This window comes from Mustela nigripes, chromosome 5 (genome assembly GCF_022355385.1).
Source record: "Mustela nigripes isolate SB6536 chromosome 5, MUSNIG.SB6536, whole genome shotgun sequence".
NCBI lineage: Eukaryota > Metazoa > Chordata > Mammalia > Carnivora > Mustelidae > Mustela > Mustela nigripes.
Window position 1 is genome coordinate 69,234,920 of NC_081561.1, and position 26,933 is coordinate 69,261,852.

Here is a 26,933-nt window from a genome sequence, read left to right on the forward strand (position 1 = left end):
TCCCCAATAATTCTCTCCAGTATACCTTCTGCTCCCCTCTCACTTTCTTCTTCTTCTGGAATCCCAATTATTACATTTCCTGTTTTTAAATTATAGCAGTTAAAATTATCTTTTTCATGTTCTCTTTTAGCTCATTAAAAAAATTCGGTATCTGTATATTTTGTATATATTTTTAAGTTGCTAAAGACATAAATTTTGTTACTCATGCAATTTGCCAATCATTTATTTCACCCCTCCCCAATTTTTCTTCTCTAATAATTTTACTTATGGTGTATCTCGATATACAAAATTTATAGCTTTCACTGTATAAATATGCTGTGCTTTTAATTTGTAACATTGCCATCATGTGTTGAAAGGCCTTCCTAGTCCTAAGCTTTATCACTTGCATTTTCCTATTTTATTTATATTTATATTCATGATTTGATATGACATTTCAATCTTAGCCCATCTTGAACATCTCTGGTATGAGGTTGAAGAACTTCATTTTTCTCTCTTCTTCCATTTATATATAGTCCTAAAAGAGCATTCAGATTAAACCTATTAAATCTAACTTTTGTCCCACCTTTCCACTGACATTGTAGGAAGGTCCTCAGAGAACCCTTGATTGCATGACCTTTCCAGGTCTCATACTTTGGCTTCTAATCATTGTGTGACTTTGTGAGGCCCTAGGCACTTCTACCTCTTGAAAGTAACTGTTTTCATGTTGTTCTCATATCCATCAATTCTCATTCTCATGCTTTTGATTTCTCCTTCTCCATCTCTTTCCCTGGCTCTGTTAATTCAGTACTGGTGCTCCTCTTTGTTATCAGCAATCTTCTGGTGAGCTCTTCTGTGTTAAAGGCTTCAGTGACTTCCTAATCTTTAGCTCTAAGCCTGGCCTCTCTACTTAGTTCCAGCCTAGATGTCTCACAAATCCCTTCAGGTCTGAACAATTCAATATCTTGCCATTCTTATGTAGCTTTCCTCCTGTAATACCCATCTTCCCAGAGTGGCATAATTACCTGTCCAAACACCTGAGCCAGATACTGGAGTCTTTTTCTACCACTTATCACATCAGGTCCTGTAAATTTTATTTTTGAATAATCTTCTCCACTCCCCTGTTTTGCTTTCCTAGTCAAGAAGCTAATCAACTCTTGCCCAGACTAATGTAATAGCATCTTAAGTCATCTACCCAACTCTAATGACCAGTCCCCTCCCCATACAACTCATTCTCCTACTGCCACCAGAATTCTTTTCCTGAGATCATCTGAGAGTATCAGTTGCTGCTCTGTTGCTAGCACTCTATCATTAGGACAAATTCTGAAGCTTTGCTATGGCACAGTCACAATTTAGCTTAAACTTCCTTTTCTACCACATTTCTTGACAAGTGCCATATTGTCAAGTACACTAATTCTCAACCAGGGTCAATTCTGCTCCCAAGGGCAGTGTCTGGAGACATTTTTCCTTGTTACAACTGAAGGGGAAACATTGTGGCACACGCTACTAGTATCTAGAATGTAGAGACCAGAGATACTACTAAACACCCTAAAGAATTATCTGCCCAGTAAGGAGTTCTGGGGTTGAGAGACTGGTGAACTGAACTTCTACAGTTCACCAAGGCATTATAACGTGAGTGCCAACATAATCATACTTACACTATTCCTTGTATCTATATTATCTTTCATCATTCCTACATCTGCAAATTTCCATTTACCTTTGAAAGGCCACCTTTTATACCACATTTAAAAATTCTCTAACATCACATTCTCTGGAGCTTTTCTGAATGCTTATGGTAGAGAAGCACTTCCTCCCCTAGAATTTAAAAAATGCACTATATTTATCACCAGTCATAACAGCCACTTGAAGCCATGAGTTCCTTGACCTTTTGTCAAAGTATCCCTACCACCTAGAAGATACCATGCAGTCAATAAACATTTCCTAAATCATAAAAGATATGTAACTACTACTAACTTTTCTGGAGACCAATTTAGTAATAAGTGTCAGTCATACAACCACAAATTAATTAATTCTGACAAACAACTGACAAGCTTGAAAATGGACCCTGTGCCTCACATGGGACTGCAGTGTGGCTGTCACTTTGATTTCAACCTTGTGAGATCCTGAGCAGAGGATCCAGCTAACCTATACCTGGACTCCTGACCCATAACACTTTTTTTTTGTGGTAATTTGTTACATAGCAATAGAAAAACCATTAGCACTCTTATTTATAGAAGTTGACTTAGTTTTTAAGGATGAGTTTTACTCATTCAAAATATATTTCATTTATAAATACTGACCTCTTACCACGTGTCAGGCAGTAAATTAACGGTGATAAAACATTTTATAATAAATAAATCCAAATGATTTTTAAACAAATACTGAACTCTATATATATGCTTAAAAAACTTACATCCAGAAGAAAATCTACAACTTAAATGTTATAAAAACATTTTAAAAGACCACAATAGTTAGATTTATTGATCATTCCGCCTAGTATTCTGTCCTCAAAGGTGATCCCAAATAACATTTGATGGGATAATAGGATTCTCCTCCATCTGAGATTTTAGACTCATTAGCTTCCTTTAATATCCTAACACAACTCTGGCTTTCATGAATTGATCATTGAAATCCACAGTAGACCTACTTATGGTTTTGGTTTTATCATTTATAAGAGTATTAAGATCCATCTTATGAAGAAAATACATTCTTTAATTTTTTCTAAAATAATCATTTTCATCTTTATGAAGTACCCCCTAATTCTTTCCTCATGTTTTTCCATATACCTACTTTCTATCCAATAAATATAAATGGAATAAACTCTATTTAAAAGGAAAAAAATTCAAGGGCACCTGGGTGGCTCAACTGGTTGGATGTTTGACTTTTGGTTTCAACTCAGGTCATGATCTCAGGTGCTGTGCACTTGGTACAGAGACTCCTGAAGATTCTCTTCCTGTCCCTCTCCTCCCTCTCTGCTCCTCCCCTCACTTGCTCTCTCTTAAATAAATAGCAAAACCTTCAGACTAGATAAAATGCAACCATATATGTTTGGGAAGAGGTGCGTGTAAACATAAGGTTGCAGAACAATGAAAGGTTGGTCGATGGAAAAAGATATAACAGTCATATCAAACTAAAAGAAAGCTGGTTATGCAGTATCAAACAACAGAGACTAAAACAAAAGGTATGATCCATTAAGTAGTTAAAGAGTTTTATATTTGTATGGACATAAAAAGCTTCTAAATAGTCAAAGCAAAACTTGACAGAATGTAAAAAGAAATAAAGAAATCCACCATCATAGCATCAGTTTTTAGTAAATGATGGGTCAAAAAGATAAAAGTCTTGCGACAACATGGATGGAACTAAAGCGTATCATGCTTTGCGAAATAAGTCAAGTGGAGAAAGACAACTATCATATGATCTCCCTGATATGAGGAAGTGGTGATGCAACATGGGGGCTTAAAATTAATCTAAGGTACCACATTAACAAAGAAAAAAAGTATGATCTCAATAGACACAGAAAAATCAGCATCAGTTTGTGATTTCTTTTTAACTTAAGAAACTAGAATTATAAGAGAATTTCCTAAACTAGTTAAAGAGCATTTATAAAATAAAACTTTAGAGAAGCATAGTATTTAACTTCACTTTAAAAGCAGGAAACAAAACAAGAAAGCTTATCTCTAGAGATCCTATCCAGCCAAGTAGGACAAGTAAAAAGATGTCCAGGCTGAAGGAAACAGCAAGTGCATGTGGAGGGATGAGCCAGGCAGATTCTTGGGGAGCAATTCTAATATGGCACCAAAACATTACCAGGGTGCTAAAGCATAACTGAGAACATATCTAAAAGGAAAATCAATTACGTGTTTCTTAGAATTCTTCTCAGTGAAATTACAGTGTGTAGAATGGAGAAATATTTAAACCATTTCAAACAGAGAGTAGACCCTGGGGACCTTCTTGAGAAACACAGATAGTTGCTAAACTGCCTTTTAATGAGAGTGGGACATCATAACTACAAGGATCATAGTCTTCTGGGAGAGGTGTGCAAATCTGGGGCCAATGGTGAATTATCTTGGACAAGAGGAGAGAGGCAGAGCCAATACAAATATAGCTATATCCCTTGCTTTTTCAAAGTTCATGTTACGTCACTTCACTTTCATAAAAGACCTATGATATTACTTTTTGCTAACCAAAAGTAATCTGGAGAGATTTTCACTTTTACAGAAAAAGGCAAAAAGTAAAATCGCAAGCCCTTATAGAGGCAGTGCAGTACGCATTGCAAGCAGGGAGAGCAACCCCGCTGAGTCCCTATCCTGAGAACACTCAGCATCTCAGTATCGTGCCACCATAGTTGTGAACTCTGTGAGCATCTTTGCATCTGTTAGCAAGAAGGATCCTAAGGTATCAGAAAAGCCTAAGAGAGTGGGCACCTGAGTGGCTCAGTGGGTTAAGCCTCTGCCTTTGGCTCAGGTTGTGATCCCAAGGGCCTGGGATCGAGTCCCACATCAGGCTCTCCCTGCTTCTCCTTATCTCTCTCTGTCTGTCTCTCTGCCTACTTGTGGTCTCTCTCTCTGTCAAAGAAATAAATAAAATCTTAAAAAAAAAAAAAAAGCCTAAGAGAGGTTAGTTTTGGGGTTTTGGAGTGCTCAAAAATTTTTCTGTATAAATTAATGGTAACTACTTATTCATTTTATACCATTTCAGCTTACAAAATGTTTCACAGGGTGCTCCACTTAAAAGCAGGGACAATCTGCAACAGTCTTAATTCTATCATTTTCAAATGTGATGATTGGTGCCTCCCTGGATAAATGTTTAAAGATAATTAAAGAAGGCTGAATGCAAATGATTAGCATGCCCTGGAGCACTCATGTTTTGGCGTGGTTTTCCTGAGCAGAAGCAGAGTAATGAGAAAGTAGGACTTAAAGACTTTGGTAGAGGTGATGCTAGTGAGGTAGGAGCAGTCGACAAGATACGTCCAGGCACGGTCTTGTTTTAGGAAGAGCACTCTACAAGACAAGACTGTTCACATGAAGGATGAACTGGAATGAAGGACAAGAAGACAACAGGGAGGCTATTCTAGGGCATAGGTGAACCCAGGCAGTAAAGAGAAAGGAATAAAACAAACAATATTATAGTTTTTAAACTGTCTTTACATTTGTTTTATTCACAACTTCTTGATTTATAATATTCTTATTATACTCTATTCTTAGTCTTTCCTAAGCTAAACAATACTATTTTCTTATAGCATTTAAAAATTATGTTAATGTCACTCTGCAGAACTTATAAAAGTTATAAATTTATAAAGTCTCTCCTTTTAAAACAGAGATACAGTATAGAGGATAGTAAGTCACTGTTTTACAAAAGGTAGATAAACCTCTTCTGTTTTCTTTCTTACAAAGTGATGTCATTCTTGTTTTGCTTTTTCCTCACAAAGGCACCTTGGTCTGGTGTTTTGAGTAGTAAATTTTTATCTGGTGAGATATAACCAATGTATTATGAAAAACTCAGCATCAGTGAAAGCATGTGATTATTTTTATTCTAGATATTTTACCATCAGTGAGGCTCACCGACATACACAATGTTACCAAATAAGATATTACTGATAAGATATAATACAGGTGATAAGCCTAAAGAATTCTTGCCTCGTGATTGGCTGTATTTAGCTTCTCTTCTAATGCTTCCTTCAGGTTTTCCAGCTCTTGTTGAAGTTGACTTTTATCCTCTTCCAGGTTTAGTTTCTCCTTTTTGTATTGTTCCTCCAATTCCTTAGGAAAAGATGATAACAAATATTATATACTTCAAAAGACTCCAAGAAAAAGGCCATTCTGTTTTATATTTTGATACTTTAAAAAAAATTTTTTTATTTATAAATATATAATGTGTTATTAGCCCCAGGGGTGCAGGTCTGTGAATCGCCAGGTTTACACACTTCACAGCACTCACCATAGCACATACCGTCCCCAATGTCCATAACCCCACCACCCAATCCCTACTCCCCTTCCCCCTGCCTCCCTCAGTTTGTTTTGTGAGATTAAGAGTCTCTTATGGTTTGTCTCCCTCCCAATCCCATCTTGTTTCATTTATTCTTTTCCTACCCCCAAACCCTCCATGTTGCATCGCTACGTCCTCATATCAGGGAGATCATATGAGAGTTGTCTTTCTCCGACTGACTTATTTCACTAAGCATAATACCCTCTAGTTCCATCCACATCACTGTAAATGGCAAGATTTCATTTCTTTTGATGGCTGCATAGTATTCCATTGTATTATATTTTGATACTTTGCTTTTCGAATCAGCCTTATCTTTAAACAATAATACTGGAGTTATTATTCTAATTAATCCTACGGGCTTAGAGTCTATCATTCTGAATCACTTATGATGTGGTTAAATAATTATTTTAAATGGTAAGAATATTTGACTTCTCTAGATCAAACTGAGCCAGCAACAGAAATATATGATGTAAGTGATAATTGGGAAGATAAAAAAATTCTATCTCTTGAATACAGAATTCTTTTATATTTACATAAAAAACCAAAAATCCAGGAACAGTTCTGGAACACTGGAACATAGTCAAGAACAGTGTACATTACCAAGTACAGTGGGAAGTTGGAGAAAACTGGTGGTGGGTATTATGGAGGGCATGTATTGCATGGAGCACTGGGTGTGGTGCATAAACAATGAATTCTGTTACACTGAAAAGAAATTAAATTTAAAAAAAAAGAATTACCAAGTACAAAATTAAGGTATCAAAAGAAGCAAGACCTGTAAAATAGATACTTACTGAAGAGAGCCTACTATTTGGCATGCTACGTAATACTTGGGATACATAGGCAGTAAAACATGAGGTCTGTCCTTAATCAGCTAAAGATAATAAGCAACTAAAGAATATGTGATGAAAGTTAAATGAGCATAAGGACTCAAGGGTATATGGATGGAGAACTGGTAAGTTCTAGCTTGGTGAGGAAATCTGCACATAGAACACAATCCCTAAGTCAAGTCTGAAGGAGTGCATCAGTAAGAAAAGGTGGTGAAGCAAGAGGGAAATCGAAGAGAGAAGAAACCCGTGCAAAAACCATGGCAGTACAAAGACCTGGTACGTTACACATGGCTCAATGTTTCTATAGCATAAGGTAAGAAGAGGAGTTAACAGCGCTCTATGGTGCTCCAAGGCAAAGTACAGGTTTGAGGATTTGCTGGGATGACTCACAGGATTCGGCATCTAGTTGTACTCACAGCTACAGTTCATCATACACAGCAAAAGGACCCTAAGCACGATCAGCAAAGGGAAAAGGCAACAGGGCGAAGTCTGCAGGAAACCAGGCATAAGGTTTTTTTTTTCTTCGAGGCATAAGTTTTTAAGAGTTCTGTCACTCAGGACTCTCCAGAAAGTTGTGACAATAATGTGAAATGCTGTCTATCAGGAAAACTCATGAGTGACCCAGTGCCCACGTTTCTCACTGGGGGCTAATGACATGGGTACCCTCTGACTAGCATGTGCCAAATTTCCAGACTTCAAGAAGGAAAGCAGATGTTCAGCACAAACCATATTGTTTGCATAAACGCTTTAGGCACATGAGCCATCCTTACCAGGGAATGGTGGAAACCCTCCTGAAATTCAAGTTCCCAGACACTAGCAAGGGCCAACATTGCCCCCTGCCTTTCTAAGAACAGCAGCTTCAGGCCTGCTATGTTAACTCTTTTCTGCATGGATTCTCTACATACTCAGTTTCAAATAGGGTGGATAAACTAGAATTATGAAAGAAAATATAATCCCTTTTGATACTAATAAGGAATGGAGAATTCACCTTTCAGTAAATGTTCTTTAAAAGATAACTTGACATTGGAGAAAGACTATTCTAAAAGGAGGGTGGTTTGAGCTTATGCTCAGAAATGAGCTAGCTAAGCAAGAGAGGAATGAAGCGGCAAGTGATAGGTTATTTTGAGAAAAGAGAACGGTACAGATAAAGCTATCATGAGTTTTGAGTATGTTCGCACACAGGAAATTCATGTCATCTGTTTTATAGCAACCACATTTTAAAGAAAGATTACAAGAAATGTAAATAGCATAAAGCAGATTTTTAGGAGGCTCAGAAATTGAAATTCAACAGGCAGGGGGATAATTAGGAGAAGTAAGGAGGCAAAAGTGATATTGATGAAAGATGCCTTGATTCTAGTACTTAGAATGTAATACAGAGGAATAAAGAGAGACAAAAAGCAGAACACCTGCAAGTTAAATACTACGAAAAGAGAGGATAAGGCTAAGATGAATAAGGGACGTAGAAATGAAAAAATAGTAACAAAAAATAGCTATGGAACAGCTAACTGAAGCAGCAGTTACCACTAAATCCTTCCCTCTAAATCTCTGAGCACTTGGCACATATGTATAGTCAGTGAGCACACACATCCACCACGTAATTAAAGCTGTACAAATTTGTTCCGGAATAGCAACCTGGCATAGAGAAAACAGCAACCACAATTTTGAGAAATAACATGTCATTAAGTTTTGTCTCCAGCTACATAAACATAAAATAGTAAGTTTAGATAGAAATAACACTCTAACAGGAAGTTTTATCTGAATTTTTAATTAAGTTCAGGTGTTGAATATTCTTTCCAAATAGCTGAATCATAAAAGGAAGAGACATAGAGGCAAAGATCTCAATTCATATCCAACCTCTTCTATTTACTAGGTTAGTGGTACTGAATACATCATTTAGGTTTACTAAACCTATTTCACCACCCACATACTAAAATGACATTAATCTCCAAGTCTTAAGTAATAAGAAATATACAATAAAGCTTGGGAAACTGTAAAATGCTATTACATAAAATATATAGCAACCATCATGAATACATGCCTATGTGTGGTGGTTAAATGTCTTAGGATTTGATATCTGAGACCTGAGTTCAAGACCTGACTGAATCTTATAGTTGCATGTGTTTGCACAAGTGTTTAACCTCTCTGTCCTCCACCTCCTCTCCAGGAAGAAAGGTAGAGCAATTAAGCCTATGAAAGTGTTGTGAGGATTAAATAAAACAGATGGAAAACATGACTGCAGCGCCTGGCACACAGAAAGAAGGACTAATAACTAACATTTATTTGTCATTATATGCTAGGACTTGTCTGAATTCTCAACATTTTATCTCACTTAACCCTCATAAGAACATTACAAGATGGATTTTATCTTCCTTTGTCCACTGAGGAGCCTGAAGCGTGGCTTTTGAGACCTAAGATTAGGCAACTATAAGCCAAGAGCTCAGTGTAAGGCCCACATCTGTCAGACACCTCGCTTTTATTACTATGCAACAGGAAGCAGACATCTACAGGAGACTAAGTGCTCCAAGCAGCTGAGGCTTCCTGAGGAGCACACATCGAAGATGCTATCTCACGAGGAGACAGCTCAAGATCAAGCATGTGTTTCTGCTACAGCTTATACAAAGTAGGAATGCTTCATATCAATTTAATCAACTACATTCCATGTCAACAATTTTTAAGTTACTCTTTGAATCATGATTTACACAGTGATTATGAGAGAGCAGCCATCAGAATGAAGCAACTCATTTACTCCACAGTATGGGTCACACTGGATCAGTACAGAAACCCCTCCAGTTTACCAATGCAAGGCTACGTTGAATTTGTACTCACCACTTGCAGTTTCTTCTTATCCCTAATTGCATTACTGTGGACAGCCTCAATTGCCATGTGGTGCTTCCAAGCTAATTCTTCCAAAGTCTTAGAATGAGCCTCATTTAATTGAGCTACCTCCCCTTCGAGTCTATTTTGCAGGTTTTTGAGCTCCATCTCATAATATTCTTGCTGAGTTTTCTTTGCTTCATTTACTTTCTAAAATTAAAGCAAATAAAGATCAATAATTGTACCTTTTTTTTTTTCATTAATGCTATTAGTATTCTGGATACTCAATAAATACATAAACTTGAAAAAACTGAGCACTATGGGATTTAGACTTTGGACATGAGATTACATCATCAGTATTCTCAGAAAATGACAGGGTAGCACAGGCAAAATGAATAATTTTAACACAAGTGATAAAATAGACTATTACTAGGTTAGAACTAAGTACAAGTTAGTACATCTGTGAGCTTAAGAGAAAGGCTTCTCGTATGTCAAAGCTGCACACAAAATGGCTTACCAATTTACCCATTCAGATTATATTATTCAATCCAATCTTTATTGAGTGACAGTTACATGCCTTTTAAGCAGTCACAGTCTAATGATGGGAAAAAAGCAACAGACAGTGCCAATATAATTTTATAAATTCTATGAAAGGAGTATATATCATGTGTTGTAAGAATATACAGTAAAGGAGCCTAACCTGGAACAGATGAGAAAGGATGTACATCAGCATGTGCATGTGTGTGTGTGTGTGTGTGTGTGTGTGAGAGAGAGAGAGGGAGAGAGAGAGAAAGAGAGAGAACCTGGAAGGGGTGGGAAAGGATGTGTGTGTGTGAGAGAGACAGTGACACACACACATGCACACATACATCAAGGAAAGCTTTCCAGAAGAGAACACATCTGAGCTGTTGATGACACATTCTCTCATTTAATTCTCACAAGCCCATCAGGAAATGAAAGATGAGAAAGTTTCAAATCTAGATCTGATGTCAAAAGCCTAAATTCACAACATTTCCAGCATTCTGAAAGATGATAGTCTGCCAGGTGGTCAAGTTCAAGTAAGATAGGAAGACCATGGAGCTGAGCAGTGTGGACAGAACAGAAGATACGTGGCTGACAGTGGTGAGGGATAAGGCTCAGCAGGAAGCAGGAGTCAAATGATGTGAAAGGGTCTTTTATACTAAGGAGTCTGCACTTCATCATGGTAGGAATGAGAATCATTGCAATTACATAACTGACATATTTTTGACAACAATCACGTTGGCAGTAGGCTAGGAAATTGTAACTGAAATCCAGGCCACAATGACCTAAACCTAAACCTAGAATCTGTAAAAGGCAGATGATGGAATAGTACATTAAAGGAGTAGAAAAACAACAGGACTTGGTAACAGATAAGAGGTTAAGGAAACAGTAATCAATAATGACTGACTTACCAAACTAGATGGACTGTCGTGCTACTGGTTGAAAAAAAGGAGTTAAAAAAAATACAGTACTTTTGAGGGAAGAAAGTTCTAGATATGCTGATTTGAAATGTTTGTGAGAAACCAACATATCTTGTGGGAGTCAGAGACATAGCACTAACTAACTAACTCTTTCATGTCTTAAGTTTAGGGAAAAGATCGGGCCTATACCATCAGATTTGGGAGCGATCCCTGAACAAATTTTATGCTACTAGAATGGATGAGCCTATAGAATGAGGTGAAAATGCTGGGGAGCATCAATGATTAGGGAACAGGTGGAGAAGGGAAGCTGCAAAACAAGACTGCAAGGCCAGGAGACAGGAGGAAAACATGTGAGAGTGTGAAACACCAAAACAGGGATGCTGTAAATCAGAGAGGAGTAAGTACCACAGTAGGGCAAGATTCACCAAGTCCAGCAACCAGGATGTCACCGAGGCTGGGACAAACACAGATTCTGTGGAGTGGTGGTAAGAGAAACCACATGACACTTGGGTAAGGAGTGAATGGGAGATGAACAAGGGTCAAAGTTTTGAATATGCTTGGTTGTTGAGGGAAAGAAAAAGAAGTATCCAAAACTCCCACTCGATATTGTAAATATCTGAAAAACTCCAATAAATATTTAGCAATTACTCTACAAATGATATGTCTTATTTGTTTAATCTAGAAGTTCAATATGTTGGTATATGAATTTTCAGAGCTTGATGCTTTTTGTTCTTTTGTTTTACAGAAATTTCCTAGGTGGATATGCAATAATATTTTTCATTAGTACAAAAACATATATGATTACGCACAAATGTACATGCCACTGGAATAAGAATTTATTCGGTTTCTGGCTGAAATAGGTTGACATGTCTTGAGTTTTTACATTATAAACTATTAATATTCTGAACATATACACAATATGGGATAGTTCAGCTGTATACCATTTTTCTCAAAAACGAAAATTTACTAGAATTAAGAGATGGACTGTTATTGTCAATTTGGCATAAATACTTTAAATCAGATTTGAAAAAGATGAAAACTGAACTTTTTTTTTTCTTTTCCTTTCTTTGGTGGGGGGCGGGGGTAGATGGATTCCACTGCTTTTTACCTTCTCCAGTTCCAAAATCTGCTGCTTCTGCTCTTCATCCAGACTCTGAGTTTTGCTTTGCAAAAAAGCTCTTTCTTCTTCAAGCTGAGATAATCTCTCATTGGCCCTTGATTTTTCTGATTCTAGATCTTTAATTGTAACCTCCTGGGTCATTTGAGTTGCTTGAAGCATTCCAATATGACCTATGCCCCAAAAAGAAAACCTTCACTTTAAAATCTATTACATTGTGGTACAAAACAGTTTATATTTAATGACACAATTGTGATTACTACCTGAGGGAAATAAATAGTCTGCATATACAAATTGTACTTTGATTTCTTCACTGTATAAGATAGAAATACTTGCCATGGGAATACTTATCCAAGTAGACTATTTAAACTAGAAAGAAGTTCAGTTTCACATTACTGATGTCCCTGCCCCACCTGCCATACTCAAGAATCTTTTTTTAAGATTTCCAACTAAAAAATTTAAGTGGAAGCAACTCCTCAGGGGTGTATATAAAATCCTTAGGAGTAAAAGAAGGAGAGAATGCACTGATTAATACTATGGCGCTAAAATGAGTAATCTGTTCTTTTCTAATCTCTTTTTTCAAATTCTCATAAAAGATAAATCTGTATGTAGACAGTAAATATGGCAGGGAGCTATTTTGTTGAAATTGAATTTATTTTAAACAAGAGAAGTGATAAAGAACTAAGCTGGATTAAGAGACAGATAAGGACAGTGAGATTATCAAAGAAAGAATAAATGGCAACCAAAAAAAAAAAAGCAGAGTGGACGAGAGAAAGATGAAAAATGAGAATGAGAAAAAGGGTCTCAGAAAGCTTGTGTTAGGGCAGTGATCCTTAGTGTGCTCTGGACCAGGAGACCTGGAGCCCTTGCTGGCAGTGAAGAACATCCCCGACCTACTGTCTCAGAAGCTCTGAAGCTGGAGCCCAGCACCTGTGGTTGCACAAGCACTTTGGGGTAATTTTGTACACATTAAAGTTGAAAAACTCCTACTTAGGGGAAAGGTTGTATGGGATTCACTGATGAGCCAATCAAATGGCATCCTCAGAGAACTAGTTCAAATGGCTTTACCTGGCACCATAAATACTTGGGCATATGACATGGGTCAGCACTTCCTGTAGTAAGGGCTAAGAAAGGAGCACATTAGCCATAGTAGAATGGACAACTCAGGTTTTATATGTAAAGTGATCCCTATTAATAAACTAAATGAAATGAGATACTGTGATTCACATATAGGGTAATTTAAATACATATGGATTTTTTTAAACGTATGTTTTTAAAGAATAAAAGCCCTTAGAAAGAATGCTTCATTGTTTTTAGTGAGTGATTTATTGCTGCTAACTCTTAATTTTTTATAAATATATATTCCTAATAAGTTATTATTTGCTTATCTTACTTATGATTACGAAGAAGTTAGAGACCTTCAACATGTTTAGAGTCTAATTTTAAAGTATGAGTAGGAAAGGCAAATTTTTTCTTGAATTAACGTTTCAGTGTTGGTTTTAGCTGAGGAATAGACCAAGAACTGTGGTCACACATACTAGCTTTGAGGACAAGGTCTGAAGCTTGTTGTTGTAAACGTTCTCTGGCCGCTGCTAGCTCACTTTCCACTTCCTTGTGTTTGCTCAACAAGGCCATCTCTCCCTCCTTGGCATCATCAAGCTGTTTTTGAAGAACCTAAGAATGATCAAATAGCCATTATTAATATGCAAGAATGATGCTGACCTAATTAGCTAAGCTAATGATAATAATTCACTTAAATTACAAGCATCAACTTTCTCTTATTCAAAAGTCACAGTTAATAATACCTACTTTTAAATCTGTTTTGATAACACTTTTAACTTATCTTCATAAATCATATGACGCAATCATGAAAGACTATTCTACCGCTTCTAATCCACTCAAATACTGTATAGAAACAGCTATGAAATTTTCTATGCCAATAAAACAAAATTTGTAGGGACTTCTTGGCCTTCTTTTCAAATGTGACATATGCCTATTTAATTCAGGTTTATAAAGCAATCAATTTTTGTTCATTGTCTGGGTAGACCATTATTAATGAAGGTAAGGAAGAAAACACAACTAAACCCAAAGCCCAATATTTTAACTCTCCCAAGTCACTTGTGAAAAATATTAACATGATATTTCAATAAAATCCTGTCATAATCAGTAAGATTTTTAACTATTCTTTATATCTGAAGTTCTAGTTGGAAATAATAACTACAGAGTAGTACAAATTATCCCTTTATTGGTTTTCTCACAAAGCAAAAGTTGGAGAAAGCAAAATGGAAAAAAGTTAAAGTAGTCTAATTGGAAAGATAAAGACAAAACTGAGGGGTAAAAATCTGTATGTTAATGTGGCATTCTTTACTTACCTGAACACTGTTCTCTGCTGTAACAAGTGCTATCTGAAGCTTTTGGCATTTGTCACGAAGACTTCCAGCTTCATCCTGTACCATCTGTAACTCCGTCTTTAACTTTCCTATGGTTTTTCGTAAAATTGCTTCTTGTCCCTGAAATTCTTTTCTAAGATCAGCTTCCTTTTCTTTGCTAGCCTGTAGGCTTTCTGCAGTAAAAAGCTGTGACCTTTTCAAAGTATCAAGCTCATGCTCATAAAAAGACTGAGCTTTATTCAACTTGCCTTCATAATCCTCAATGAGCTTTTTCCGTTCAAGTCTTAGCTCTTCCAAGGTTTGGTTTAAGGTCTCCACCTCCATTCTGTGCAGCTCCTCTGCCTTCTCCTGCCCTTTACTGACCGAGGCACTGTGATCCTGCTGTGACTTCAACAGCTCTTGGATCTCCCGTCTGTGAGCAGTTCGCAAATCTTCCAAGGCCAAGCGTTTGTCTTTCTCAAACTGTACCTGGAGTTGTCCAAAACTCCGTAATCTTTCCTCAAATTTCCTTCTAATCTCTTCAACCTCTCTAGACATGGTTACTATGCGTTGGACATGCTGGGCTTCTGCACAAAGTTGCATGTCCTCAACTCTGTGCTTATAAGCTTCAAATTCTGTCAAAGCCTGCTGCTTCATTTTTATGTGATCTTCTAATGATGCTTCTAAAACCTGAATCTTTCGCTTAAGGTCTAACTCCTCCGTTACTTTGCTTTTATACTGCAGTATTTTTTCTCTTGTTTCTGCAAGAATCTGCTGGATTTCTTCTTCATGAGCATCTTTGAGGGCTTGGATTGCAGATTCATGCTCATCATTTTTAGTGTTTAAAGCATATATTACCTGCATGATTTTGAAAAAGGGAGAAGCAATTCAGCAAACCACATTCTTTTCTTATTGGAAGTTAATTCTTTCATTTGGACTGATATTTTTCAACACACATAATATTGGCTATGGTAAATACTAAATACCGAAGCTTCATGTATTGTTTTGGATTCATAGATTGATTTACTTGGCTACTTTTACCTTACCCCAACCTTAAAAGTTGCACCTGAAGACTCTGCTACAAATAAAACAGCAAAGAGAATAGCAAGGAGTTTTCCATATGGCCCTCTCTAGCTTGGGAGTGAGTGTCAGGAGAAAAACCTCAGAGTAAGTGTATGCCCTACATGAGTGTCCCAGAGGAAGAGAGGCTTTGCATCTAGGTCCTAACTCTTCCTAAAGGCCTCTTTTATCTGTTTAATGTCTGGTAGGTTCTAAATTTAGAGAGGTTCTTTTCTAATTCTCCTATGGTCTGTTTTTGAGGCTAATCCTCTTCAAGCTCATAGTAGTCTCCTTATAAAATCCATTCACATTTTTCTGCTCAACATCAAACACTGTAGTTTTACTCACTCCCTAATTCTTCCTCTGTTTCCAGGCAAGCCAGGTCCCTAGAGCCAGAGTGTATTGAGTACAGGTCTTTATTTTTATTTTAGTCCCTAGATTTTAATGATTCCATTAAGATTTTCCCAACCTTAATTCCAAATGACAACACAGTCCCTTTATAGTAATGCTCCCATTCTTGCATGTTCTTTGATCCTCTCCATCATACCATTGTGGTCAAATAGTATAATATTCATGACTATTACTTAACGCTGAGATGCACCCACTTTCTTCTGAAGTAAAAAGAAATGAAACTACACAATCCGACCAACCAGAAGCTAAAATCAGTGTCCTAGAGCTTTGCTCATTTTAATGTGATCTTATTCTGGCTTTAAAAATGAATCCTAGCACCAAGAGCCAGAAACTGTAATGAAGATGCAAAAGCACTGCCATTTTTGTAGAGAACTTGTTTACATAGCCTGAGGCTATGGAGACAGACTCCCTGGCTCTTCAGATACCCTAATAAGCCTAGAACATACTGCTAAATCTAGGTGGTCACCTGCCTGGCCTATAGCTATATTTATGCAAGGAGAAGAGTCATTGGAGACTTACCCCACTACAAGGGCTTCACTCTCTCCACATAGGGCCCTGTCTTCCAGAATCAATTTCTTACCCATATATTCACTTGGTCTGCGCTATTTTGTGAGATGTAATCATAACAGAGGCAAAAAGATTGAAAGATGGCAAAATCCCATTATTCTTGCCAGCTACTTCTCCTGCTAGCTAACCTCCAAAAGGAAAATATATGCAACAGAAGGGAAATAAATGCTAATTTACAACTTCTCTCTCTCTCTCTCTCTTTAAATACCTCTAATTCCAAATCCTAGGTTATATCCCTAATGAGCTAACAAAGATCCCCATGGAAGACTCTTTCATTTATACATTTAAGCTTAAAGGTAGCTTAAAATCCAGGAAAGTTGGTGGTCTCCTATAACCCTCCCTCAGGGTCATACCCACCTGGCATGTGGATGCCCAGAAAAGGCTAAAGGAGGCACTAAGGAAAAACACACCACCCAGATGGAGAGAAGTCCATTTGCCAGAGTGGTGTAGAGAGAGCACAGCTCTAAGACCTTCCCAGGGCAGTCTGTGTGCTTCCCTTATCTACCACATGAAGCAGGTGGAAGGATGAGAGATAATGAGAAGGAATCCCTAGACAATGAAACCTGGAACACTACATCAAAAACTAATGATGTACTGTATGGTGACTAACATAACTTAATATAAAAAAAAAAAAAGTCACACTTTTCATCATTTTAACCCAGGAAATGATCTTGAAAAGAACCAATCTGTGGTGGGATTCCATATAACTAGGGATGAAACAGTATGGGAAATGGGAGCTTCCCTTTGTCAATAATTTATTTAAATACTCTTCTTTAGGGGGGCACCTGGTGGCTCAGTCAGTTAAGTGTCTGCCTTTGGCTCAGGTCATGATCCCAGGGTTCTGGGATCAAGCCCCACATCAGTCTCCTTGCTCACCAGGGAGCCTACTTCACCCTCTCCCTCAGACTGCCACTCCCCCTGCTTGTGTGCTCTGTCAAATGAATAAAAAAAACTCTTCTAAAAAAATAATAATACTCCTCTCTTTTTACCTTTTTAAAAATTTTTTAATTTATTTAAAGAAAGGGAGAGAGAGAGAAAGAGTGTGTGTGTGATAGCATGATCATGGAGGGAGGAAGAGGGAGTAGCAAGTTCCCCACTCACCAGGGAGCCCAATGCAGGGCTCGATCCCAGGACCCTGTGATCATGACCTGAGCTGAAGGCAGAGGCTTAACGGACCGACCACCCAGGTGCCCCTAAATATTCTTCTCTTTTTTCTAATACTTAATTTCCCTGCGGTCTTTGAAGGGTCAGCTCAAGTTCTATGTCCTTTAATAAGTTCCAAGACCACCCAAATCCATGGGAGTCTATCTTTTCTTTAAATCCAGTACCTTCGTTTCCTTACCACCACTCATTCCTGAGACTCAGTAAATGTTCAATTGATGACATTTGGGGGTCTTGACAACAATGTTGGAAAGCTATGTATGGATGTTAGAAAGCCTACAAAAGTAGCTGACAATATAAAAGCACAGTAGCATGCAAAATGAAAGCATTAAGTTAAAAAGAATAGAATTTAAGTAATAAAGCAGCTGACATATAATAGGGAAATATTATGGTGAAGAGCTGTATTTCACTTGATATTCTAATCCAAGGGTCAGCAAAGTGGGACCTGTAGGCCCAATATGGCTGTTGCCTGTCTTTGTAAATTCTTTTATTGGAGCACAGCTATGCCCCTTTGCATATGGAGAGCCTACAGCTGCTTTCCCACTACAACAGCAAAGTCGAGAAATTGTGAAAGAGACCTTATTACTGACTTCTGTTCTGATATACACAGGCCAAGCCATCTTACCAGCCCAAACTGGCAGCCAAAAATAAAAAGTAACTGAATTTGCAGTGGCTTTGTTTAGTATCAAAGAGTCCATGGTTCTAACTGCAACAACTCATATGTTAAGAAAACCAATTATTTGATTCTGAAACTATATTATATAAAAGAAATATAATATTCTACTGGTCATACATCCTATTGGCTATATAACAGTATCCTGCAGGACAACAATGTTAAAATAAAGTTTCTAAAAACTTAAAAAGGAACAATAACAGGATGCCAAGCATAATAACAAATTAATAGTGCTTTTATTTATCAAAAGGATTTTATTTATTTGAGAGAGAGAGGGACAGAGAGAACATAAGATGGGGAGAAGGAGAAGCAGACTCCCTGCTGAGCTGGAAGCCCAAAACAGGACTCGATCCCTGGGATCATGACCTGAGTCAAAGGCAGACACTTAACTGACTGAGCCACCCATGTGCCTCAATAGTGCTTTTAAATGACCATTTAAAATATACCACTATTTAATGATATTTTTAAATAAGGATGCTAATATGAATTTTCGAATGACATTAACAAGATATATCCTCTAACTGCTCACTTTTCTATGTAATTACAAAGGTAACCATCTTAAAGTATCTTTCTCTGATTAATTACCATTACTCAGACCAAAAAAATAGATTCTTTGAACACACAGAAAATATGACTTGAAGTAACAGAACTGATCCAAATGGAATTTTTTTTTTTTTAAGATTTTATTTATTTACTTGACAGAGATCAGAAGCAGGCAGAGAGGCAGGCAGAGAGACAGGAGGAAGCAAGCTTCCCCCTGAGCAGAGAGCCCCATGTGGGGCTAGATCCCAGGACCCTGGGATCATGACTTGAGCCGAAGGCAGAGGCTTTTAACCCACTGAGCCACCCAGGTGCCCCCAAACCGAATTTTTGACCCTAGGTAAGATAACTTTATTTCTCCAAGCTTCAAGTTTCTCAATATTGAATAGAGATCATATTTATTCTATTCTAGTGACATTGTTATAAGATCAATCTATCACTGACATTTAAAAAAATGATGTTATACAATGGTTTTTCAAAAAATATAAAGCACTATAAGATGGTAAGCCTTTTTTATTAGTTATATCACTTATGGACAGAATGAGACTAATCTTAAAAGAAACTTTGGTAAGTGATAATAATCACCCATAAAATTGGCTATTATTTTCCACACAGGAATAGGAAACTCTCTAATGTCTCTTCTCATAAAAGATAGTAAGAGCCACTTGCAGTTGTTCTGGAACTATGAACATTCAGAAAATAGGACAATACAATCATTTCAGTAATTTCATGTAATTTCACACTTCCATTTTACGCCAATAATGCACAATTTAATTATATATTCCATGATGAAGAAGAAATAGTTGGAATTTTTACTTTTTCTGTGAAGATTTTCAGATAATCTTACCCATGGATAATTGAAAACAATTCTATGTCCTAGTTTTTAAAATGTTACTTAGGGAACAACAAATAGTTTCTGAAATAGTTCTCACTGTTGGCTGCTATGGACCAAACTGTGTCCATCTCCCTCCCCAAACAAAATTCATCTACCGAAGACCTAACGTCCAATCTGACAGTATTTGGAGACAGCACCTTTGGGATATAATTAAGTTTAGACAAGATCATGAGGGAGGTGTCCTCGTGATGGGATCAGTGCCTTTATAAGGGACACGAGAGAGTTTGCTTCCTTTCTCTTTCAGACATGTGAAGATACAGTGAGAAGGTCTATGGTTCTATATCATGGCAGACTGAATTAATATATTGGCAATATATAAATATGTTCTCACTAAAATTTAACTCATTAGTAATAACATTTTTATTGATGAGTATATGTATATTAGCTTGAAATATGTTAAGCTATTATACCATTATATTTTAATACCATTAAAATAACAGAGTCATTGAATAAATGATGGTAAATTCAAACAATGTAATATCATAAAGTCATTAAAATGCATATCTCATTTAGGAGAATACTTCGTAATATAAGCAAAAGCCTGTAAGAGACCACAAATATGCAATGCTGTATCAATGAGATCCAATCTTATAGAGGGAAAAATGTGAGTGTGTATGTGTGTGCAGATACATATTAAAGGTATATAAAGAAATAAGCCAGATTTTAACTGGGGTATTCAGTATTTATGAACCTTCAATAAAGAATGCATGTTACTATTACAGTTAGAAAACCTTAAACACTTTTAGAAGATTAACATTAATTATGCTAAAATAACAATCAATATTCAAAATGCTCTCATTTTTAAAAAACCCGACAATCAAAATAGAGAAAATTAAAGGAACGCTCATTAATTACCAACAGATATCCTGAAATTTTCCTTAAAAATCACCCACTGAGGGTACTTGGGTGGTTCAGTGAGTCTTAAGTCTCTGCTTTCAGCTCAGGTCATGGTCTCAGTGTCCTGGGCTCCAGTCCTGCATCAGGCTCCCTGCTCAGCAGGGAGCCTGCTTCCCCCTCCCTCTCAGCCTGCCTCTCTGCCCACTTGTGTTATTTCTGTCAAATAAATAAATCAAACCTTTAAAATTTTTTTTTAAAAAGCACAGCCCTTTAAAAAAACCACTGAAATAAAACATTTACAAATGTCATTCTTAAAATCTTCAAAGAATATTGAATGTTAATCATTTAACTTTTGAAAAAGAACATATATTTTGAGAAAATTTTTCAAAAATCCAATTACCTAGTTAAAATTTGATAACTTACTGGCAAATCTTTAATGGTCATTTCTTACTTCATTTATTCTTTCCTACAGCAAAAATATATTGCACACCGGTTATGTGCCAAGACCTATCCCTGGCACAGTAAACATGACTGCGAACTGGATGCATATACGAGGTATTTGTTCTCATGCTTGGTGGAAACCGACCTTAAAGAAATATTTACTTCATTAGTCAAAGTAAAATTTCAATGAGTTATACATAGGAGAAGAAATACAAAATGAGTCTTTGTAAGGGGTAATGTGTTTCCCATTATTAACTGAATGAAATGAATGAAATGTGTTTCCCATTATTAACTGAATGAAATGCTTACTTTATCTTAACCAGGATCTCTTCATTTAGTCAAAATGATAAAGGGAAACCTACAGAGATAGAATACTGGACCAAAGGCTGAGTAAGAGCAGAAGGCACAGAGATGGAAAAGCCTATGACTCTGTGAAGGGAAAAATGGGTTCCAGAGCTGGAAATGTAGACATGCTCATGCCGCAGAGGTACGTGTAGCAGTTGGGCTGAATGAAATCTAGAGGGGAGAAACTACTGAGAAAGAGTGAAAAAGACTGAGGACCAGGCCTTGGACAGGGTTTGGGGGCAGCAGGGAGGATGAGGACCCACAGACAGAGGGAATGTGCTGGACAGATGAAGACCCTTAGATGGAGGACCAAGGTCTAAGATGTGAGGAATGGACAGTAGCTCTTGTCCAAGGCTGCATAAAAATCAAGAAAAATGAAGACTCAAACTCTCTGCATTCAGAACCTAAATCTCAGAAGTAGGTCTTTGAGAGCACATTTGGTAGAATGGTGCCAGAAAAGCTGGAAGACAAGTGGCAAAGTGGGTGAGTGGATGGTAAGTGAATGGAGTAAATCCATTGATAGAGAAAAACTCCAAGAAACTGTGGGTAAGAGAAACACCTAGGGACACTAGAATGATAGCCTAAGAAGCAGCAAAATCCAGGTAGAGTGCTTTTTTTAAAAAGAGGGTTTGAAAATGTGAACCAGGAAGGGCCAACTAGGGAACCGAAGTCATGGAGAAAGTCTGAAATCAGGCTTCCCTGGCACAGGTGGAAAGACTGATGTTGGCTCTGAGTAGGAAAATGTCCTCCCAAGAGAGCAAGGCTGAAGACTGAGGTTTTAGGTAGAGAGAGAAGATGGACAACTGCTTTCTGATGGCTTCACACTCCTCCATAACAGGGAGATGAATTCATCTTCCTGGTGTGCAGGAGCCATCAGCACCTTCTCTCCATTGGCCATAAAGGCCGCCACTAATGTTAGTTAGTGAGGCCAGTCTCCGCCTTCCCAGCATGCCTCACTAAAGACAGACTCAGACACACAGCAACCGTTAGCAGATCCTTCTCATCAATTCTCTTCTAAATGTTTTCCTGCCCGTCTCAATCTCTATTTTTTACTTATGTGAAAATTCTGGAAACTTGTTCACTTTTCCTTTCTTATCAGTGTCAGAGACAGAAAACACACGAACAGGAGAGGGAGGAAGGAAGGATTTACCCTCAAGCACATAAGCACTGTATGAGGCACAAAGGAACTTAATAAGTAATAAAGGAGCAATCTCAGATTAATTTTAAAAAGATCCTATACATCTTAAACAAGTGAAGAAGATGGTTTTTTAAAATATTTTATTTATTTGACAGAGAGAGATCACAAGTAGGCAGAGAGGCAGGCAGAGAGAGGAAGGGAAGCAGGCTCCATGATGAGCAGAGAGCCCCATGTGGGGCTCGATCCCAGGACTCTGGGATCATGACCTGAGCCGAAGGCAGAGGCTTAACCCACTGAGCCACCCAGGTGCCCCAAAGAATATGTTTTTATCATTAAATACTCAGTTCTTCTAATTGAGCTACTCACCAAAAAGTTACTTTCGGCCTTAAGGCACCAAAATTAAAGAATGCTGAAAAGAGACCCTCAAACTTCTCAAAAATAGTGGATTATCTAACTCTGCCATGTAATTTCTATCCTCTCTGTTCTAGAGCAATAACACAGACCATTGCTCTATACCACAATTTATATCCCAAAGTATTCCCAGACCTGCTGTATAAGTAAAATTTTCACAAATTACCAAATATTACAAATGAGTTCTAGGTGGCTTACTTAGGGAATCTAATGTTTCTATGAAATGGTTCATCTTTTGAAGCTGGTATATTATTAGCATACTTACTATATAAGGGCATGTTAATAAAATGTGTTTACAAATTCTCAGGATCTTGAGCTCACCTTCTCCCATGGACACTCTGATGTAACAACTACAAATATGCAGCTAACTCTGAAAATGACCTGAAGACTGGGAGAACAGACCTCCCACGACTAATCCTAGAGAGGAAGCCACACTGAAAAGGGTAGAAGGGCACAGACATAGCTGGGAACCAAACCCCTCTGTGAAACTAACCACAAGCAGGATAGACACCACAAAGAAGTGAGAGGATCAGACCCCATGCCAAGCACTCTAGGCACTAGGGACCTATACTAGGAATATGAGTCCCCATAAAACCTGGCTTTGAAAACCAATGAGGCTTAACTTTGGGAGTTTTAAAATTCAGTGGGCTAAGGGCACCTAGGTGGCTCTGCTGATTGAGCACTGACTTTGGATTTTGACACAGAACATGATCTCATGGTTGTAGGATCAAGCCCTGTGTCAGGACCTGTGCTCAGCACAGTCTGCTTCAGATTCTCTCTTCCTCTCCCTTTTTTTTTTTTTTTAAAGATTTTATTTATTTATTTGACAGAGAGAGATCACAAGTAGGCAGAGGCAGGCAGAGAGAGAGAGACTTCCTCTCCCTTCTGTTCTCTCCCTCTCTATAATAAATGAATAAAATATTTAAAAAAAGGAAAAAAAGGAAAAAAAAAAACAGTGGGCTTAGCGCCAAAAGAACTGAAGGGCAACAGGAATCTGAGTCCCCATCTTTAATGAGCCAGTATAATAATTACTTCAACCAGAGACACATACCTATGGTATACATGAAGATTTATTTACTAATCTCAGAATATGCACTGGAGGGAGAGGGATGTTCAGATTTCTCCAAGAATAATAGTGCTGACAGACACCATTTCTCTTCCCCTCCTCCAGTCTCAATTGCTGGACACTTGCTGGAGCCAGAGCTAACACTCTCCATCTATGTTGCTGTATACATTCCCTGTAAACCCACCTCAGCAGGCATCCTCCAAAACAGCTTCTACCCCAACACTCCCCACATGCAGCCCCAGCAGGGACATGTACTAAAGTGGCTCCTACTCAGGGGAAAGGGGAAGATGGAATCCAACACACCAGCATGTCTGCAGACCCAGCAGCTGAACATTTTAGCTGCCCACACAGGAAGCAAGTCCTGTAGTTATGGCAGAGAGGCTAATGGTAGATAAATAGCCTGACCCCAACTTCACCCACCAATGAGCTCTAGGCAACCTCAGAGAGGCCTTTCAACTGTGTAGGGACCAAACCCTGCCCAATATGCCTTTAGGAGGAAAAGCAAGTCAGTGCAGCCACCTGGGCTGTAGGTAAATATGGCTTAGTCACAACAGTAGGGGGCACACAGCCCAAACAGGAGACACTCAGTGAAAAACCTGATTTTGTACCAGGGTACAAAATTACAGGACACCACAGACCTTTTTTACACAAAGTCACTACTTTCAAGATCAGGAGACATAGCTGACCTCCTTAATACACAGAAACACAGAGTTAGACAAATTGAGGAGACAGAAGAATACTTCCCAAATAAAAGAATGAGACAAAATCATAGCAAAAGAGCTAAGTAAAATGGAGATGAGCAATATGACTGATAAAGAATCCCAAGTAATGGTCATAAAGATACTTGGTGACTTGAGAAAAGAGTGGAGGGTCTCAGAACTTCAACAAAGAGATAGTAAATATAAAAAAATAACCAGTCAGAGAAGAAGAATTCAGTAACTGAAAAAATTCCCTGGAGAGAATCAACGGCAGACTATAGGAAACACAAGTTAAACATTAAAAGCAAGCAAAAAAAATAATAAAGAATGAAAACAGGCTAAAGCAACTCAGTGACAACATCAAGCATAATAACATTTACTTTATAGGGATCCTACGAGAAGAAAGAAAGAGAGGGAGGGAGGGAGGGAGGAACAAAAACTTATTTGAAGGAAGAACAGCTGAAAATTTCCCTAATATGGGAAAGGAAACAGATATTCAGGTCCAGGAGGTACAGACAGCCCCTAACAAGATGAACCCAAAGAGGTCAACTCAAAGACACATGATAATTAAAATGGCAAACTGTAATGATAAAGAAAGAATTTTAAAGCAACAAAAGATAACAATTATATACAAGAGAAACCCCATAAGGCTACCATCCAATTTTTCAGCAGAAATTTTGCAGGCCAGAAAGGAGTAGGATATTCAAAGTGCTGAAAGAAAAAAAAAACCTGCAACCAAGAATACTCTACCCAGCAAGTTTAAATGTAAATAGATGAAATGCTATAATCAAAAGACACAGAGTTACTGAATGGATTAAAAAAAAGAAGAAGAAGAAAAGAAGATCCATCTATATGTTACCTACAAGAGACTTCAGACCTAAGGAATCAAACCAGACTAAAAGTGGAGGGACAGAAAAATGGAAGGGAAAAAAGAAAAAAAAAAAAAAAAAAAACCCAACACACAGAAAACACAAAAGTCAGGGTGGTAATACCTATATCAGACAAAATGGACTTAGAAGATAAAGACTGTAAGCAAGAGATCAAGAGAGGCACTACATAGTGATAAAGGTATCAATCCAACAAGAGGATATGACAACTGTAAATGTCTATGGACCCAAAATAGGAACACCTAAATAGAAAACAACTACTGACAGACATAAAGAAATTGACAGCAATAAAATAATAATAGGGCATGGTATTCACATCAGTGGATAGATCATCTAGACAGAAAATCAATATGGAAATAGTGCCTTTGAATGATACATTATACCAGATGGACCTAACAGATACAGACAGAACTTTCCATTCCCAAACAGCAGAATCCATATTCTTTTTAAGTATTCATGGAATATTCTCCAGAACAGAGGACATGTTGGGCAACAAAACAAGCTTCAGTAAATTTAAGAAGACTGAAATCATATCAAGCGTCTTTTCCAACCACAAAAGTATGAAACTAGAAATCAAATTACCAAAACAAAACAAAACAAACAAAAAAACAGTAAAGAACACAAACACCTGAAGGCTAAGCACATACCACTAAAGAACCAATGGGTCAACCAGCAAGTCGAAGAGGAGAACAGAAGATACATGGAAACACATGAAAATGAAAACACAATGGTCTAAAATCTTTGGGATATAGCAAAAGCAGTTCTAAGAAGGAAGTTTATAACATGACAGGCCTAACCCAAGAAATAAATCTCAAAAAAATAGCCTAACGTTACAACAAAAGGAGGTTCTCTTTCTAACTTAGCTAGAAAAATAAGAAAAACAAAGCCCAAAGCTAGTAGAAAGAAGGAAATAATAAGGATTGGATCAGAAAGAAATGAAATAAAGTCTATAAAAACAACTGAAAAGATTAATGAAACCAAGAGCAAGTTCTTCAAAAAGACCAACAAAATTGATAAACCTGTGGCCAGTCTCAAGAAAAAAACAAATAGATAAATAAATCAGATACAAAAGAGGAAACTGATGCCACAGAAATACAAAGGATGGTAAAAGAGTATTATAAAAAAAAAAAAAAGCTAACAAATTGGGCAATCTAGAAGAAATGGATAAATCCATTCAATATTCCAAAACTAAATCAGGAAGAAATAGAAAATCTGAAGAGACCAATTACTGATGACAAAATTGACTTGGGTAATTAACTGCCAACAAACAAAAG

The 26,933-nt window shown here is 37.4% G+C and overlaps 1 protein-coding gene across 6 annotated transcripts in view; it reads right to left on the reverse strand.

Moving 5' to 3' along the window:
- Window positions 1-26,933, reverse strand: part of FAM184A (family with sequence similarity 184 member A) — a 116,467-nt gene that overhangs the window by 56,036 nt on the left and 33,498 nt on the right. For all 6 annotated transcript variants that reach the window (XR_009404455.1, XM_059400631.1, XM_059400629.1 and 3 more), the window contains exons 2-6: window positions 14,534-15,388; window positions 13,700-13,835; window positions 12,153-12,334; window positions 9,615-9,812; window positions 5,613-5,735 (exon numbers count right to left, since the gene is read on the reverse strand). Coding sequence is in view for 5 of the 6 variants with exons in the window: in XM_059400631.1 (XP_059256614.1) it covers window positions 5,613-5,735; window positions 9,615-9,812; window positions 12,153-12,334; window positions 13,700-13,835; window positions 14,534-15,388 (1,494 nt within the window). In the remaining variant the exon portion in view is untranslated. The remainder of the gene's footprint in view (window positions 1-5,612; window positions 5,736-9,614; window positions 9,813-12,152; window positions 12,335-13,699; window positions 13,836-14,533; window positions 15,389-26,933) is intronic.